General features: G+C 36.5%; 3 protein-coding genes across 7 annotated transcripts; 2 read left to right on the forward strand and 1 right to left on the reverse strand.

The window, feature by feature from the left end:
- The first annotated feature begins 117 nt into the window (after window positions 1-117).
- LOC124639833 (gastrula zinc finger protein XlCGF8.2DB-like) lies at window positions 118-8,743 on the forward strand. 5 transcript variants are annotated; one of them, XR_006985500.1, is made up of 10 exons: window positions 118-284; window positions 852-983; window positions 1,365-1,437; window positions 2,262-2,356; window positions 2,708-2,797; window positions 5,087-5,205; window positions 5,939-6,221; window positions 6,510-6,554; window positions 6,630-7,069; window positions 7,285-8,743. XR_006985500.1 is itself a non-coding variant. In XM_047177330.1 (9 exons), exons 1-9 carry the CDS (start codon window positions 249-251, stop codon window positions 6,693-6,695), a joined length of 993 nt encoding a protein of 330 aa, XP_047033286.1. In that variant the 5' UTR covers window positions 118-248; the 3' UTR covers window positions 6,696-8,743. The 5 variants fall into 5 exon arrangements, 4 of the variants coding, with proteins under 4 accessions (XP_047033286.1, XP_047033287.1, XP_047033288.1 ...); XM_047177330.1 differs by having other exon boundaries at window positions 1,311-1,437; window positions 6,630-8,743; XM_047177331.1 differs by having other exon boundaries at window positions 1,353-1,437; window positions 6,630-8,743.
- Window positions 8,744-10,531: 1,788 nt separating this feature from the next.
- On the forward strand, window positions 10,532-15,462 carry LOC124639836 (farnesol dehydrogenase-like). Its single transcript, XM_047177336.1, has 7 exons — window positions 10,532-10,791; window positions 11,681-11,816; window positions 12,511-12,676; window positions 13,011-13,152; window positions 13,896-14,025; window positions 14,536-14,664; window positions 14,988-15,462. Exons 2-7 carry the CDS (start codon window positions 11,685-11,687, stop codon window positions 15,030-15,032), a joined length of 744 nt encoding a protein of 247 aa, XP_047033292.1. The 5' UTR covers window positions 10,532-10,791; window positions 11,681-11,684; the 3' UTR covers window positions 15,033-15,462.
- LOC124639637 (protein qua-1) lies at window positions 15,027-17,898 on the reverse strand. Its single transcript, XM_047177077.1, has 8 exons — window positions 17,886-17,898; window positions 17,582-17,844; window positions 16,686-17,093; window positions 16,540-16,602; window positions 16,391-16,453; window positions 16,223-16,303; window positions 16,083-16,142; window positions 15,027-15,999 (listed from the first exon to the last, which is right to left on the reverse strand). The coding sequence occupies exons 1-8, from the start codon at window positions 17,896-17,898 to the stop codon at window positions 15,865-15,867; spliced, it is 1,086 nt and encodes a 361-aa protein (XP_047033033.1). The 3' UTR covers window positions 15,027-15,864.
- Between the last annotated feature and the right edge of the window lie 1,254 nt (window positions 17,899-19,152).

Below are 19,152 nucleotides of genomic sequence, written 5' to 3' on the forward strand. Positions count from 1 at the left end.
TTCGATAGTTTGTAAATCGAGCAGGCTAAGAATAGGCGGATAAAGGGCTTCGATTCATCTAGAAATGGCAACACAAAAATGTATTTTGTCTATGAATTTATGTCTTTTATCTTCACCCCGCTTTCCCCGCTCCCGCCCCGCCCTGAGATTTTTCTGAGTGAGAGCCACCGAGGGCTGCTTTTTTAAAATAAATATTAGCAATATCCCTTGATAATTTAATATAACTGATTGTGTTGTGTTCGTCCGCTATGGACAAATGTGGGATTTGTCTTAAACCTGCCGTTGTGAGTATCTGTTTACTTAATTCATGCGTCGTCTCGAAATATATCGTCAATATTTTTTTGTTTTCTTTAGGAGATTGTTATAAAAATAACGTCCCTGGCCATTCTGACTGCTTTACTTTTCACAAAACACAATTTTTGTGATGGATTTTGGTGGAATATTGTAGTGACTGTAGGTAGAAATGAGAAAAAACTTGACATTCGAAACCTGCCCGCGTATTTTTTTATTTTTTTTTGTCGGACCGTCTGTTTTTTTACGTCTGGCTCTGCGCTGTGTAAAAAACAACAGTGATCCTTTTTTTATGTACTTGAATAGTGAACCTTGGCATATGCTGTAGGTATCACAGGCATATCTGATCAATAATAATAATAGCACTGCATTAAAAACAGTCTTGCACATAACAAGTTTTTTGGTTTTATTTATTAAGAAATGATGAACACTATGACCACTAGACTTAAATTTTATTACTATTTTATGTTTTATTTTATTGCAGTATATAAAAAAAGAGTGATAGAAGTATAGAAAATAAAGATCATAACATTACAGCTAGAATATTGTGTATGTTCCAGCAACTGTTTGAGACAGGAAAGGATGGCATCTATGCCTGCTTCAAATGCCAGCCGCTCGTGCCTGAAGTGACTATTGGAGAAAATGGCAACGACCAGACCGTGCCACAGACCTCCACCAACAACACGGAAGAGGTGCTTATTTATAAAAACGGTTTTATGCTATTTCTGTTTATCCTTTATTCTAAAAAAATATTCAGTATTAAAATAAAAAGAAATAATTAAAATTTAAAAAGGTATGATACAAAGGTATAACATTAACTAACAGTATACCATAAACCTTTTTACTAACACTACAGAGTTGTAGACTGCAACACTGGTATCAAATGGTAACACTATGGTAAAGAAAGAAACATTATAATGTAGCCAATGAAATCATACACTTATTATGTACCCATATTAGAATTATGAGTCCAAATATCTTTGAGTCCAGTGTTACAGCTGCATTTTTGTACCTTCCAGGAGGGAATTGAAACATCATTGTATTGTGGCCTGTGCCACAAGTCTTTTCAGAAGAATATGCAGCTACAGAACCATTTGCGCAACCACCGCGCCGAGAGACGCTTCATATGCACATACTGCAATAAAGGTGAGCTTTATTACAACTAGATTTCAATGTATGGTAAAGACAGCATAGCTAATTTTGAATAAATAGGTGTACATACTATTATTAATTTATAATTTATATACATATAAATGTGTAAGATAGCTGTCTCTCATAGTTTAACTGGCACCTCCCTCCTCGAAAAATCCCATAAACTTAAAAGTTTTTTTTAATGTTCCACACCCATTTAAGAAGTTATGGCATAGGAGATGAACAAACGCTTCACATACACATGTATCATTTTAGTAAGGAGGCTGGCAATTATGGACACACTAAGAGACATTTAATGGTTACTTAAGCCGTTCCTAAGTGCAGAATTTCTATGAGAATCTGTCACTAATAAAGGAGGGACTTAAGTAATCATTAAATGTGCGGGGGTTAGATTGGTTTCTCTGTCATATTGTGATGATAAAAGAATGTAAGTCGATAAAAATCCACTCGTTTTTTGTTTTGATCTCATTCTCGCGCTAAGTCGACAAAAAGACTGACACGATTAAATCTCGTTACGACCCACTGAATATCGATAAGTTGTCCAAAGTTAAGACTTTATTTATTTTCTGTAGAACGTCTTCTTTAACAACTGAAAAATAAGGAGTCCAAATAATTGTAGTGTCTTTCAAATATCAAGCTGTAAGCTGCAAATAATATTGCCATTTGAAACAACTTTAAAATATTGGGTAGTTTTACAGCATATCAATCGAAAAAAAACTAGTAACATCATCACTTTGGGCTTTAATGATTAGAAATCCCTTTTTGTATTATATTTATTTTTTTATCGATAGATATTTTAATAAATAACTTTTTTGTAGCGTTCTCCCAGTCGAACAATTTGAGGGCGCACTTGCGTATCCACACTAATGAAAGACCCTTCAAGTGCTCCGAATGTGGGAAGGCCTTTACACAGGTATGACAAAAATATTGTTTTGTTAAATTTATTTTTGCAGGGATTTTTACAAACAAAGCAAACTAACAGGAACAAAGATAAAAGGCGCAAAAATTTCGTGTCACATCACTGTCTCCCAAATTACGAAAGTGACCTAAAAAGCCTCCATTCCCTTGCCTAGAAGTCGGTGGCGAAATAAGCATATCATCATCCACTAGACACCGACTTCTAGGTCGATGCACCTAAGAAGTTTTTTTTTGCTTTTCAGTGTTTTTGGGAGTAGGGTTTTTTTTAAGGTTTTGTAAGTCACATGATGATATCTCAAATGTATAATTATTTGTTAAGTATGGTACTACTGTTATTTGATGGCAGGTTACGAATCTTAACAATCACGTTCGGCTGCATACTGGCGAGCGTCCGTTCGTCTGCCCGGAGCCTGGCTGTAATAAGGCTTATGCACAGGTAATAACAAAACTTCTTGAACTTCTACTAACACAAACACATACGTAAACACGTACGTAGTTTGGTAGTTGACTATACTTCGGCCGTTCAGAGAATGCGTTCCTGACACCTATCAGTTAGTCACGACTAGTGATGGGCACAACATAACACTGAGTTCGTTACCGTTCCTTCAAAATGAACCGCCGCATTATTTTAAGATTATTTTCGTTTTAAATTGGCGGAATCATTTGTTTTATATTTTAGTTATTTAAGTGGAAACCAAAAAAAGGTAATATTCATATAATAAAATTGTTTTATTTATTCTTTGTTACAAGTACATTGAATTGAATGTGCGAACAGAATATTAATCAGACTCCGATTTGCTTGAGGAGGTGGTGTCTTCATCATCATCTTCGCCTACATGTATAATTATATTATTATCAATAACAGAATCAATCCTGATATCTCGGTCTAACAAAAGCCGGGTAATCAAATAAAAACAGATCGAAAACACTTGAAAAACGTGGTCTATGCGCACGAAACGACAACGGACGACTGTTTTAGCGTCACAAAATGGCGGCCCATAACGCCATTTGGGGTTACCATTTTTAATCTAAGTATAAAAATGCGGTTTGGTCATAGTTTTATTTTTATATTTCATAAAAGTTATAATTAAGTCTTATAGTCCATTATTTTCCAATTCTTAAAAAGAAAATCAAAACGTATTATTTTATATTATAACTGTATAAGAACAGATTACGATACTTGCCTGTTATTTTTAGCACAGCACTACAAAATATAAACCGCTGACATAACCTTGTAATAGCGCAGTATAGATTTAGAAAAATATTGTTTACCAAGTTATTTGACACTCAGTTTGGCACAAAATTATAACATTCATTGATTATTGATATAATAATGTTGTTTTAATGCTCCTCAATTGTTAAAACGGTAAACAACCAGCAAAAATATTTTTATCGTAACTGCAACGCCATTGCAAAGTTACGTCGTCAGTTCAATCGCGACGTGTCAGGAACGCATTCTCTGAATGGCCGAACTATAGGTCACAAAATAAAATCCATTATACTTCGGCCGTTCAGAGAATGCGTTCCTGACACCTATCAGTTAGTCACGACTAGTGATGGGCACAACATAACACTGAGTTCGTTACCGTTCCTTCAAAATGAACCGCCGCATTATTTTAAGATTATTTTCGTTTTAAATTGGCGGAATCATTTGTTTTATATTTTAGTTATTTAAGTGGAAACCAAAAAAAGGTAATATTCATATAATAAAATTGTTTTATTTATTCTTTGTTACAAGTACATTGAATTGAATGTGCGAACAGAATATTAATCAGACTCCGATTTGCTTGAGGAGGTGGTGTCTTCATCATCATCTTCGCCTACATGTATAATTATATTATTATCAATAACAGAATCAATCCTGATATCTCGGTCTAACAAAAGCCGGGTAATCAAATAAAAACAGATCGAAAACACTTGAAAAACGTGGTCTATGCGCACGAAACGACAACGGACGACTGTTTTAGCGTCACAAAATGGCGGCCCATAACGCCATTTGGGGTTACCATTTTTAATCTAAGTATAAAAATGCGGTTTGGTCATAGTTTTATTTTTATATTTCATAAACGTTATAATTAAGTCTTATAGTCCATTATTTTCCAATTCTTAAAAAGAAAATCAAAACGTATTATTTTATATTATAACTGTATAAGAACAGATTACGATACTTGCCTGTTATTTTTAGCACAGCACTACAAAATATAAACCGCTGACATAACCTTGTAATAGCGCAGTATAGATTTAGAAAAATATTGTTTACCAAGTTATTTGACACTCAGTTTGGCACAAAATTATAACATTCATTGATTATTGATATAATAATGTTGTTTTAATGCTCCTCAATTGTTAAAACGGTAAACAACCAGCAAAAATATTTTTATCGTAACTGCAACGCCATTGCAAAGTTACGTCGTCAGTTCAATCGCGACGTGTCAGGAACGCATTCTCTGAATGGCCGAACTATAACAATATCAGATTACCTTATATTACAAATTTGGTACAGCATCTTATAAGAATGTCACTTTCATATTTTATCGTTTTGATGCAAAAAAATATGTAATTTTTTCATAGATAAATATAAGCAAATAAGTATTCAGTTTGATGTAAAGACCCTGTGTCACAGTTTTCATTTCCATACAGATTGCATAGAAAGTAACTATTTTTGACGACCATAGACATGTGAATTATCTCCTTAATTCATTTCCTGAAATATTTGTCTGGTCAGGTGACGAATTTGAACCAGCATCGCAAGCGTCACCTGAACGGGCGGCCCGTGGAGTCCACGTACGACTGCACCGTCTGCGGCGAGCAGTTCCAACAGCGGAACCACATGTATTTGCACAGGTATAGTTAATATGAATAGAATAAACTTTTATTGTATATGTAAAAGTAGTGCTTTTGGCAGTGTTCATGGCATGTTTAAAAAAAATACTAAGGCACTGTTTTCATTGTCTTTGTCATATTTCTAGTCGGATGCCTAGCAGAGCATTTCATCAAACTTGTCTACCTGACGAAGCGACGCACGTAACATTCTTTTGGTCATATCTATTCATCGTTACGTCTATCCTCATTAATTCCAATGTTCAGAAACTACCTTTATATTTTTTTCTTTTGGCAAGTCTCCATTTGCGCAATGTCACCAATAGTCTACTCGACGTCCGTGCGTCATTTTTAGGGATCCAGCAGAATACCAGCGTCAGGTATTCTACCTGACACATGCTGAGTTGGACTCCCATTCGGTGCAAACGTAAGACACTGCAGCGCGCCGTTAATCTCTGATTGTATTTCATATTTTATGTTTCTCTTTCTACCCACTTCTTGTTTTGTTTTATTTTTCTTATTGTGTATCTTTGTGGTGTCTTTTTGTTTGTCTGAATAAATGTTTTATCTATCTATCTATCAATGCCCCCTCCCCCCCAAATGGGGAAACTTAGAAGAAATAAAATAAACTTCTAGATACGGAATTTGGATGTTGGATACGATTATTTCGATTATTACAGGATATTGAATACGAATTTTGTTAAATGAGTGAGATATATGACCCCTACAATTTATGATATATGTACGTGTTACACAGACGCGAAGTCCACGCTGAGCTGAAGAGTCCCGCCCGCAGTCCACCAGCGCGTCTCTCATGCGGGGTATGCGGGCTCTCCTGCGCCAGCGAGCGGCAGCTGCAGCGCCACGCCGCCGCGCACGACGCGCCGCGGCCGGACGCCGCGTATGTCTGCGTGTTCTCCTCCTGCGGCAAGCGCCTCGCGTCCGCCAGCGAGCATACTGAGCATCTGCTGAGGGAACACCAGCTCCGCGTGCTCAGCCACGCCACGCGACACCCGCCACGACGGGGACGACCGCCCAAGGTAACATGACCTCAAACTAACTCAAAGCTCAAACTCAAAATCGTTCATTCAAACTTGGCTGCAAAACAGCACCTTTTTAATTTCAACATTTACAAAACAGCTCCCTACCACTTCAATTTTTTCACCACCTATGAAACTTAGTACTATTAAACTATTCTAAAGGTTTACAGTTACGTAAAATGAGCGTAAATTATTCTCAAGAAATTGAATTGGAAAATATACAAAAACATTTGGTAGCAATGCTACTTAGCTATAATTCAACTCATACAACCATTTGTTTACTTTCAGATAATGAAGGATCCCTTGGAAATAAAAGAAGAAGATTACCATGAAGTACGTAAATTATTATATTCTTATAATAATCGTACTCAAACTCAAACACGTAATAACTCAATATTCCCTTTACAGGTAAAGATTACAAAATCCCAGCCACAATACTTGCCGAAGCTGAAAGTGCAGAGTTTATTCCAGTGAGTTAGAAGGAACAGTACATTGTTGTTAGTGCGCAGCATGCGGGCGGTGCTGCGGCGTCTGCGCAGACACACGGACACAGAAGCCAAACTACCACAAACTAATTCTTACCTTACCTCGTAAGCAATAAAGTGCATATTTCCATAACTACTCGTGTCGTATGCTGTGCCAGTCTGCGCAGACCATAGGTTTATTATTATGATTATAACATGTCGGGACATTGTTGTACTTCTATACTTTAGGGCCAACTAGTTAAGTCAAGTATGCTTTGTACTTACAGTTTACTGTTATGCTTTGTTTTATTGCAGATTTTAAATATAAGAATACCAATACATACCAATATTGAATTTATGTGTATCAGAGATAATAGCGGATCTATAGTAGCCGGCATATAACTTGGCAAGGATTTGGGACCTTTAATAAGTTTGAGCTCGCACATAGTGCACTAAATTATACAAAAAACTGGTCCCTGTTATGGCTTGTGCATTATTCTATGGTTATTGACATCCTTTAGTGGCGATTATGTCTGCTTGAAAAAAATAGGACTTGTTTTCATCTCACGATTCTTGCCAAGTTACGTGCCGGGAACTATACATGTCTTTCTTTAAGCTATAAATATCTAAATGTGAAATACATGTGTATGAAGTATAATTTTGTGACATCGTAGTTTCGAGAAATATTTTACAAGTACAGCGAAGTAGTGATAGTTCGATTATTTTTCGCGCGAAAATATTCTCAATGAAATAAAAGTTTCTTTGAATATAAAATTAATAGAAATTAATAAAAGTCTACATTTATGATTGTAATAATATTAAGTGATAATAAATAAGTGCAATTTACTGTAACAAGTTAATATTATTGTTACATTAGCGTAAGCATTAACTTTCGATATTTTATTTTTGTCTCCAAGCCGTAGTTTGTAAGTCATGTCGAGATATACATAGTTTATTTCAGAAATATATATACATAATGCAATACATTTATATTTTCATTATATAAGAAAATCAAATAAATAGCATATCGCAGATCACGTTTATAACTTATTTACTTTGCTTTTATATACTTTTATTATAAAGACTGTGAAAGGAATTTAACAAGTAATTTTTGATGTCATTTAATTTTTTCTGCAACGAATTTCAAGGCGTAATCAAGTATTTTTCCAGTATTATAAATTATATACTTTGTTCGGAATTTCGGTATAAGCATAAATTATTATGGTTTACATATTGTTTTGTAATTGCACCCTTTACTGTGACACTGTTTGTTGGATATGATAAGTTTGTAGAAATTAGTGAGAATTGTTTTAAAGAGAATAGTTGTTCGAAATTATTTCCCGATAAGCGTATGACAGCCATAGCGTAAAACCGAGGATATGTTGAACAACAAAGCAATTAGTGCAATAAGTAAACATAGTTTAGAAGCAAATATTTTACCACAGACTAAGTTGCGGTCAATAGATATTTACACCACGGAGGTCGAGGTCATGAGATTTCCTCGCTAGCTATGGTAGAGATAAGCTTATCGTAGATTGTCATATGTACGATTACAATAACTTATGTATCGATTTCCAGTACTGCCTGAAAAAATATTAGAGTAATGAAAACATGATTTGCTAATCTTAATAGTACATTCTATAGGAGTCTTCTGCGAGATTAATTCTGTACAAAGGTGAAGACTGGCTTGATTTTATTATAAAACAAGTTAAAAAAAAAATGTGTACACAATATAACTAGAAAATCATGTAACTTTTTGGATACATAATTGTGATTTCAGTTTTGCATTTTTTTTTCAAATGTACGTGCGTGTTATATTTTATGTATCAGTACATAAGTTATTGAAAACGTCAGATAGAGATATAATTGCGTTAGGATAAGGTGCAAATGTTCCTATGAGTGTGTCAGAGTGTCGGTTCGATTATTGTCGATGGATATAAACATGCCGCGTGTTCTATAGTCGACCATTTCAATATTTTTAGCCTTGTTAAGTGTCAGCATGTCGGAGATTTTTCTATTAACATACAAATAATTACGATAATAAAATATGCAACCGTATTTATGTCTTTCATTTTAATAATCTGGATCCGTTTTCTCAGAGAGGTCGAGTACAGCATTGCATGTTGCTTGAGTATTTTACTGTTGTTGGGCACTCTTATGTGAGTCCTGGGGCCCGATTCTCCTAAGTTAATAATGTCAAAATCGAATAGAAATCGAATCGCAATATGATCGCAATAGCAGTTTTAACCATATCGGGCATTCTGCTACTATATAATAAAAGACCAATCGTATTCGATTGACATTTGATTGGTGTGCGATTGGTCTGCTATTTCGGTGATTTTGGTCTATACGGTAGTTTGCTGTACAATCATTTTGCAATCGTTATTGAATAACAGAAAAGGATAAAAACGTTTATTTCAAAGAAAAAATAGCGGAATGCCACATACGCTTCAATCGTAATCGAGTCGGGATTGGATCTCAGTCGAATCGAGTTGAACGTGAATCGTATATTGCTTAAGTAAAATTAGGAGAATCGGGCCCCTGAACTATATTTTAAATCGAACCTCGAATCGAATAATCTATAAGATTTTGGAAGTCTTTACGTTTCCACATCAATTAGTAGATGTGGTTTATTGGGTAACACATTTACAAACTAATATAATATAACCGCCTTCCATAATAAACCTTTCTCCTTCGTCTGAGAAAAAATCGGTTCAGCCAAATGCGAGATAGAAAATCGCGCACAAACATACATACAGAAGAAATTTAGAACCTTTTTTTAAGTTGTTTCAAAATTGCTCAGAATATTTCTTATCCTAAAGATGATCCAAATACGGACTACGTTACACATCAACACAGCCCCGGATCTAGGGGGGGGCAAGCCGGGGCCCTTGCCCCGGGCGGCAAATTCAGGGGGCGGCAAAATCAGGCGGTTGCGTGATTTTAAATCCTACATCACAGATTACCATAATAGTTACCTACAGGGCCGTCTTAGCCTATGGTGCAGGGTGTGCGAATAACCCGGCCGCCTCGGTCTCAGGGGCGCCGCGGGACGCCCCACCACCAGGAAATTTCGATGAAATTACACCCGTTTGATAAGGAAGTTTTATTGTATCATGATACTGACAAGTTTCTAAAAAAGTCGCCTTTTCGCCTTTCGCGCTTTGTTTAATTGATGATTTTGATTATTTTTCACTTTTAACATCCTCCAACTAAGTGAAAAAATTCTCGCTCGCTACGCTCGCGGCTAAATGACAATTTATGTACTGTTTTTCTGATGGTATATTATTTTTATTGACGCACCGAATTAACGAACACAAATGGCACTCGCTCTAATTACGGTTTATTTTTATTTGTACATAATTTCCTGTTTAATTTGTGAGTCTTCAAACAAATAGCTTAAAAAAGTTCGCGCTCGCTACGCTCGCGGCTACTTGTTGCTTGACTATATACCTACCTGCTTAATCAGGTACTTTTGCGTCGTAGACTCAAAATTTTCGCGCTCGCTTCGCTCGCGCAACATTACACAGACTTTACCTTGTTGCCTTCATAAGTTAAATCCACACTGCCTTACCTTTTATAAGTCAAATGTAGCAAAAAAAAAATTATGTAGTCCTCAAAAACAAAAAAGTTTGCGCTTCCGACTGCTTGTTGCTTTACAGCGCTTTTTAAAACTTATTAACTTTTTGTGTACATTAATCTGTCTCGACTTTCATAACTTAAACCTGGCCAACTGTTTGAGCCTACAATGATTTGGATTTGGACACATTTTTTAAGTCCTTTACCTACCAAAAAATGACTTTCGTTGGTGAAAATAAACATAAGTAGGTAGGCGCGGCGGCATTTTTCAGTTTATGCCCCGCCAAAAAAAAATTGAAGATCCGGGGCTGCATCAACACCAGTACAGGTAGCTAAAATATAGAAGGATGATAAAATAAGAAATATAAAACTTGCGTTTTGCGTAATTGCATACGCCCAGTCTTGCCTCGATTCAACCTCTCTTTACCGTTTATTTGTTGCATTCTGTTTCAGTGCACGCTCTGACCACGTCATTCTGTGCAGCAAAGTGTTCGAAAGCGGTCAACTTCAAACTTAGCTTTTAAAAGGTAAGATTTAAATTTACTGGTACCAACAGGAAGTTAAATCTATAATTTTAAAGTTTTTCGTAAATTATTCGTACAGTTGCATTTCTATTATTTTGATACAAAAATACAATCCAGTTATTTACCATTCACCGGGTTTTTGTTTATTTATAAGACAAGACTGAGGATGTAGATGCTAAGATAATATAGTCATCTAGATTCAAGTTTGGTCGGAGCTATTTCTGAACATTCTTGAGCCCTATGTAATAACTGCATTCTTGCCAGGATTGGACTTGTAATAAAGGATTGTGTTTATATGATTGCTATTGTATTGGTTATGCGTTGGCTGGATATCAATAGTTCTAAAATAGAAGTTCCTGATTCTGTGAACTCATTATGGCATAACTGTCCAATTTATCTGTGTAACCTTGATTACTGGAAACTACTGAAGGAAAATCCAATTGGTAATGACCTTCGAATTACTCAGGGTGACCGGCGACTAGGTACCTTTTGTATAATTACCTACTAGTACTTTGTCATTCAATTAATATAAATTTTATTCATAATACAATACTTAGCAAAAAAAGGTATAGGTACATTAAGGTCCAAGTTCCCGGAATACAACTGGTTCTTACAACTCTACGAATTTTTACGTTCAATTTTCAAACTAGATAAACACGCAGTTATTTTTCGAAAATACGGTGGTTTATCTTGTCGTCCGAAATGGGCGTCAAATAGAGGGATGGCAAAATTGAAGAGTGAGATACTACTTATGGGCTCTTTATTAAAATTTATAAAAATAACGGCACACCAACAACATTCCAATTAGGTATTTTGCCATACCTATGCTATGTGTACCTACCTACATCTATTATTGGAGATCCTAAATAAAATAAATAAATAACCCTATTAGCAAGATGGATCGCTGGGTGGGCAAGACAGCCGTGGTGACGGGCGCGAGCTCAGGCATCGGTGCAGCCATCTGTGTGGAGCTGGCGAACGCTGGCATCAACGTCGTCGGCGTCGCCAGGAGGACCGGACCTATTGAAGTGAGTACATTCCGAAGTAGTTGCTTGGTTTTGAAGATTCTTGCCGGTTCTTCTCCATGAGCCCAACTCTTTGGAAGCATGCAACCAGCTCGACGTTTCGAAAGAGCTGTTATAGGCATATTTGAAAAAAAAAATACTTTGACTAAGGGTTCTTGTACCTACAACAAGACAGGTACCTATTTTCTCAAGACATGAACAAAACTATATTTAGTCTCTAATCAATGCAGGTAGGTATTTCTTATTGATTAATTAACTATAAATTCATGTTCCTAAGTTATCGGTAGATTCGGTAGACTTGATATAGAAAACGACCAAAGTGAATTGAAATGATCTTGGTATGTAAGAAGGTAATTATCGTTATGTAAAGCGTACATAATAATCGACTGCCGAGAAACGGTTCGTTGCATCCATTGTATCTGCCGAGTTTCACTTTTTATCTATCTAGGTGACTAGTTTCATAGTGAAAACCATATAAAAATTCGTTATAAAACTTGAAGAAAATAATATATTTTTCACATACCTAGCTAAACAAAGAGAAATGTACAAATGGATTGAAGGCAAGACTAAAAAGCTTCTATTATTTATTCAAGCATAACAAATATTTGATTCATAACCAAATAATATTTATCGATAATTTTTATGCTATATGTCTAAGGTGATAAGGGAATTATACTTATGCCGCGTCTTTTCACAGGAGCTGAAGACACAAGTCAAAGGCAAGGGCTCCATCACAGCTCGTCAGTGCGACGTGTCGAGCCCGGAGGCTGTGGCGGCGACCTTCAAGTGGATCGACGACAACCTCGGCTGCGTCCACATCATGGTCAATAACGCGGGGATATTCACACAAGGAGGAATCACTGGTGAGTTTTCCAAAATGGTTGTAGGTAATTTTGCGTAGACATGAGGTTCAATAAGTTATATAATGCTTCGGAACCATTGACGCGCGGGACCTAAATAATGTTACGAAAAACCATTCTAGCCTGGAAACCCAGGCCTGCATAGGTTGAAAATTTATAAGACTCATTATCACTTAAATAATGCTAAAAGTCAGTCTAATTAGAATTATTATCTTTATCTCTTATTACCCCCATTATGTTTACCTCAGAGATTCAATCTAGTGTAATTAAACGCAATCAAAGGATATCCTTAGTATTATGCAAATAGGTACGTTTACTTACCCTTCATTTGTTCTAGACGTTGGCGGTGACATGATAAGCGAGAAGGACATTATGTCGGTCATTGATATCAACTTGAAGGGACCCATACTGTGCTCGAGACACGCCATCGCTTCTATGACGAAAAATAAGTTCGACGGACACATTGTTAACATCAATAGGTATTATTTATTTTTATTTACATTATTAATACGTATCTGTGGAGATTTAAGGGGGAGGCCTATGTTCAGCAGTGGACGTCTTATGGCTGAGATGATGATGATGATTAATAGGTAGGACTTTACATCTTTTGCCTATAACAATATATCTTTTTATAACAATATACCTTTGTGAAGAGAACAAGAAAAAGAAATATATCCTTCCTTAAGGAAACAGTGTCCTTATGACCTAACATGACATTCATGACGAATTAATTCAAGTAGTACCTACCTACATAACTCGATAACGATTAAGTGCCAATCAAATAAATAAGTGTTGAATATGTATCTAGTAGAACGTACTTTACTGATATATGATATTGATGGATACACTCATTCAGGTACACTCCTACAAGTCCTACTTCTATGTTTCTGTCAAAGTGATTCTAATTTTCTCGGCTCGCCCGATCAGTGAAAAAAGTAACTTGCCTAATATGCGTGTATGTCTTTTACTAAGGAATCAATAATATTTGTATAAGGTCGTTACATTACCGTTAGTAGCTTTTTCTGAATTCTTGTTTCCCTATTGTTAAGTAAATGTGAATCAACATAAAATAATAAATAACTTTTCAGTCTCAACTCAACACCCAATTACGTGACGTATATAAAACTAATTTCATTGAAATCGTTGAGTCATTGACCCGACACCTCAATTTGCACACATCGTACAAAAAACATGGCGTGATAATACCGCATTCGTATTGCAGTATCGCGGGCCACTACGTGCCATGGTCGTCCAAGTTCAACGTGTACGCGAGCAGCAAGTACGGCGTCACCGGGTTTTCCGCCTCGCTGCTCAACGAGCTGGCTGACCATAAGAACAAGATCAAAGTTACTGTGAGTTTGTTCAGTGTTTTTTAGGCTCATCATCTCCAGTCTTTACCCAACTTTGTTGGGGTCGGCTTCCAGTCTAACCGGATGCAGCTGAGTAGGAGCGATTGCTTTTCTGATCTTCTCAACCCAGTTACCCGGGCAACCAGTTCCCCCAGTACTGGTTGTCTTGTCAGACTTACTGGCTGCTGACTATGCGTAACGACTGCCAAAGACGTTTGACTGCCTTACATGACAATCGGTGCTTAGGCTAACTATCTCATTTGTTAATTTCCAGACAAGCTATCTATCTGGTAGAGTCTTGACGGTATCTTTATGCTTTCCTTTATTGCTTTTGTGGCGCAGCTGAACTGACGTTGTTTCCGTCATTTCTGTTTTTTTAACATTAAATCTAGATTAATTCTTGGAATCTTAATTATCCTTATCGATATATAGTAGAGCCTATATACGTAATTGGAAGTAATAACATCAATGTTGACAAATATTGCCTTCTCCAACAATTCCTCGTGTCCTCAGAGCGTGTCCCCGGGGCTGGTGCGGACGGCGATGACAGTGGCTGCGGATGACAGCGGGATGCCCGCACTCAGTCCCAAGGACGTCTCCGATGCGGTGCTCTATGTCATCTCTACCCCACCAACGGTTAACGTAAGTGTTTTAGTGAATTATTTGTTGGCGTATGTACTTACGAAGAATTTCCTATTCACACTCACGCTCTTTTGAAATCGGAAACGTAGTCTTTTGTTCAATCTTGCCTTATACTCATGGTAATGAACCGAATGACTTTGCTGGACGGTCCGAAACATATATTTACAAAAAAAAAATCGTTTATTAAGTACCTACCTACAGTTTATTTTTAACTGTAAATATATTGTTTTGTTCATTACGAATGAGGCGTAAATAAACTAGTTTTGTGAGATGTTTATGTATGGTGAAGGTGATATAGTATTAAAAAAATGTTTTCATTCCAGATAAACGAGCTCACAATAACACCAGTGACAGAAAGGAGGTTGTAATTAAAAGAACTACTTTATTGACTACAACATTTTGGCACAACACTATACACTAAGTTAAGGCGACTACACGGAGGCATTTGAGAAGGAGGAGGAGGCGAGGCCCAGCATGCTGGTGCCGAACTGCAGCAGTGCTCGGAGGACGTCCATCTTGAGGGTCCACAGCGGTGACGTGGAAGACTGTGACGAGTGCGATGACTGCGACTGCACACAAATACAGATAATATTTTATTAACATTAAGTTAAGTATTAATAAAATTAATTAATATCGTCATCGTCGTTATTATAATAAATAATATATTATTTTTTAAATATAATAAGTCACTTGTGCTGTTTTCACGTCGTTAAAGGTGCTTTTATGAAGATTTTTTTTAACTTACCACAATCATGTCATGTATCTGTAATTAAATGTAAGAAATCGATGTTTTTTAAAGTTTGTTTTATTTATGATTTCAACATTATAGTACCAAATAAATGTATATTGTACCTAAAGAGGACGATAAAAATATATTCTAGAAGGCATTGAATTAAGTAGGTATGCAAATAAACACTGCAGTTTAATGAAAAAGATAGGCTTCACGCAACGAAGGCCAACGCGTGACCAATTGCGTCGAGAAGTTTATTTATAATAAATAACTATGGTACGTGAGCATCGTTAACAACATTCAGGTTCGCTAGTATGTGGGACATATAATTACATTAAAATAAATAACTGCTCTTAACTGTACCCATATTTCGACTGGCCCAGAGCAAAGCAGAGCATACTCAATCAGTAAAAGAATTTAATCTTATTTATTAGATTTACAAAGTCTTTAAAACACAGTTCTTTGAGACTCTATCTCCAACCGCCAGAGCTGGTCTTGGACATATCTCCAAGCAGCCCCATGATCAGACTTGCGAAGAAACCAACGGAGTCGGCCATCTTCATTCCATTCTGTTCATCTGAGCCCGACGCGTCTGGATCTCCACCCTACGGTGAATAAAATCAAAGGTCCAATAAATAGGAAATGAACGATATTTAGGAATAGATATTTCGGTATTAATAGGTCTTACCGCACTCGTCCCTTTCACTAACGTAGATATAAATTTTCCAAAGAATTCACCATTATTTTTCTGAAATACAATAAAACCATGTTCTAAAAATGACATCCAACTTGAAATATAATAAGACAAAAGCGAAAGTTATAACATACCGCTCCTCCTCCAGTTATAGTGTCAAGAGATGTCAGCAGATAACTTCCAATGATTTCTCCCGGATTCTGGGTTCCATCAGACTTTAAGAAAACACGTTTATTAGTATAGGTCGTAATTACATATTTGAGTTAATAATTACGACTTGTTGTTTCGTTATTCACACTTACCAACAAGCCAACGAACAGACCTAATGCAGTTGCTACAATGGCGTTAATATCAACACCATCTCCCTGAAAATATTCTCATTAATTAGTTGCCTAGTTATTCGCAAAAGTTATAATTAATTCTCATTGTTCGATACTGCTGTATAACTTACACTCAAGTTGGCGACTATTCCACCCACAGTTGCGAGAAGAGTTCCCAAATCCGAATCACCATCCTAATAAAAAAATCAAGGTTTAATGAGGTATTGTATTGGCCATGTATCTCAGTTAAACAATATGTGTCTGTGTTCGTACTTACGCCACTCAGTCCAGCAAGAAGGCCTAAAATACCACCTCCTTGTCCATCCCCGCCGGGTGGTTCATCGTAATCGGAAACATTATCATCATCATCATCGTCACCATTACCGTTTGATTCAGAGTCTTGTTTAGAATTTCCATTTCCATTCTCTTTGCTTTCCTTCTCAACGCTCTCCCCACCTCCATTATCTTCTTCCGAGTCTCCAGAATCACTGCCATTGCTGTCATCATCATCAGTCTCATCAATCTCTTGTTTTTGAAAAGGAGGAGGTTTCAAATCTGCGGTATAGTCGATATCTATCACGTTGTCGGCAATGTCTTGCCGTCTCTGTATCACGCGTATTTGACTTTTGTTGATAAGTAGTAGGTCTTTTATTAACTGCTTTAATATTTTGTTGTTGTTTTTAACCTGGAAATAACTTATAGTAAATGAATTTTATTCATCAGGATAATATTTGAGCATACCATTGTGCAATATAAATCAGACTTACCTCTTTGTGCGAAGTGCTTCAGTGTAAAGCTCCGTAAGAGAGTGCATCACAAATGAAAGGCTTTGACTGTGCTCGCGTGAACTTAACGGTCAACCGTAGCGTGAAGTGCAAGAATGCAGTTATGCGGCACGAGCATAATAATACGATGGATAAGTAACTACAGGTATCCGGATTGTTATACACTCACCTTTATACAATCACAAGTACAAAGAATATATCCGTAATTTTGTGTACAGATGAAAGCTCACTCAATAGGTAAAAACTGCCTATGTGCGACATTTTATGCAGTAAACCCGTTTCGTATTTAGCAGTGTGTAAAGTGATTAAAAAATAAAAAGCAAACAAACTGTGAGTAGCCTAATTACTGAAACAACTTTAGCAAGCCTTATTCCCAGTTAATACTTACGTTAGTTCCACCAGATCCTGAGGCTGGGAACAGCGCGGTGGCCAAGTTCAGCAGACTGAATATATTGCTACCGCCAGAGGAAGGTGGCGAGCTTTGAGTGTCGAAGTCATCATCATCATCATCCTCAACACTCTTGTCTGCGTCTATGGACGTCGGTGTAGCTGAGGACGGCTTTGAGTCTGTGGATGGCTGTTCACTGACTTCTTTCTGTAAAGTATAGCAAATATCAATTTTTCTGTATACCCATTCAAAAGAAAACGGCACTACATTGGATAAATGAATAAATAAAATATCTAACACTGACTTAACTTTGACATGGCTAGTTTAGAAAAGACAGCTACGAGTAGTTGTCTATCGTAGTGATTTTATATTAAGTACCACAACATATGTAGGTATCTCTTGTTATAACACCTGGTTTCGAAGCAGTTAAGTAACTAGACTTGCTCTAGACTAAGTAAGCGATGGAATGGGGCTGCTTAGTGAATTGAAAACGTTTGAAAGATGATGTTACAGATATTTCTAAGGTACTCACGGATTTTGAAGCAGCACCAGCTGTAGATATTTCTTTCGAGTCTAGCTTGTTGTCAGAAAGTCCTCTCCTCTGTCGGAATCCACCGGTTGGTACACAGAATGCGTGAGCTAACAGGGAGAGAGTCAGGAACATCGCAAGACTACGACCGCGCGCCATTGTCACTCACTAGGAACACTGCAAACACTGCACCAACGAACCAACTAAATAATTTTACTTACAATTAAAAGGCCCTTTTATTGACGAACAAGAATGTTGCGAAACAACTTATAATTCATAATTAATGGATCCCTCATTTGTGGAATTAATAAGTTTCCATATTACTGCTAATGAGCATTTTGATTTAAGTAGGTTCACTTACACATTTTTGAGAAACGAAATCAATTTATCTGCAATATTTTAGTAATAGGCAAAAAGTGAACACTGGAATGACTAGATCAGGTAGCAACTGAGTGGGTGTCGTTTGAAAACACGTTATCTATTTAAGGGACAAGTTAAAATTCAAAGTACAGTCTCAACTGATATGGATTTATGTATAATATTACCGGTGAATGAATATTTTTCGTTTCAGGATGAACCCAGTTATGCAGGGTGGTTGATAAGGCTGTAATATCAGATTTGCCACTACAAATAACTGTGCAATTTCACTAGACCCTAGAACTAAATAGGAAAAGGTGTACTAGTAATAGTAAAATGATGAGCAGTACCTTTATGACTAGATGTGTTCAAATCCGAAAACATTTGCCTATTGGTTCATATTTCGCCGCATGGAATAACTTATAACAAAACTTGGTTCCTGTCACAACTATACAGGCGGATTCATTTTGAATGTGCAAGCAAATGATAAGGCTGATGATGATGAAGCAAATGATAAGTTTTAGTACTATGTACTTTATTTTGTTAATTCTCCTCATGCTGAAGTTAATTAAGCCCGAAGTTATTTACTGTTGTTATGTAATGTTTTATTTATTTGTTACATAGCTAGATCTAAAAGGTTTTCATTTTGCAGAAGCTCAAGACACTCTAATAAAGCATGGATTCT

The sequence above is a fragment of the Helicoverpa zea genome, chromosome 19, assembly GCF_022581195.2.
Source record: "Helicoverpa zea isolate HzStark_Cry1AcR chromosome 19, ilHelZeax1.1, whole genome shotgun sequence".
NCBI lineage: Eukaryota > Metazoa > Arthropoda > Insecta > Lepidoptera > Noctuidae > Helicoverpa > Helicoverpa zea.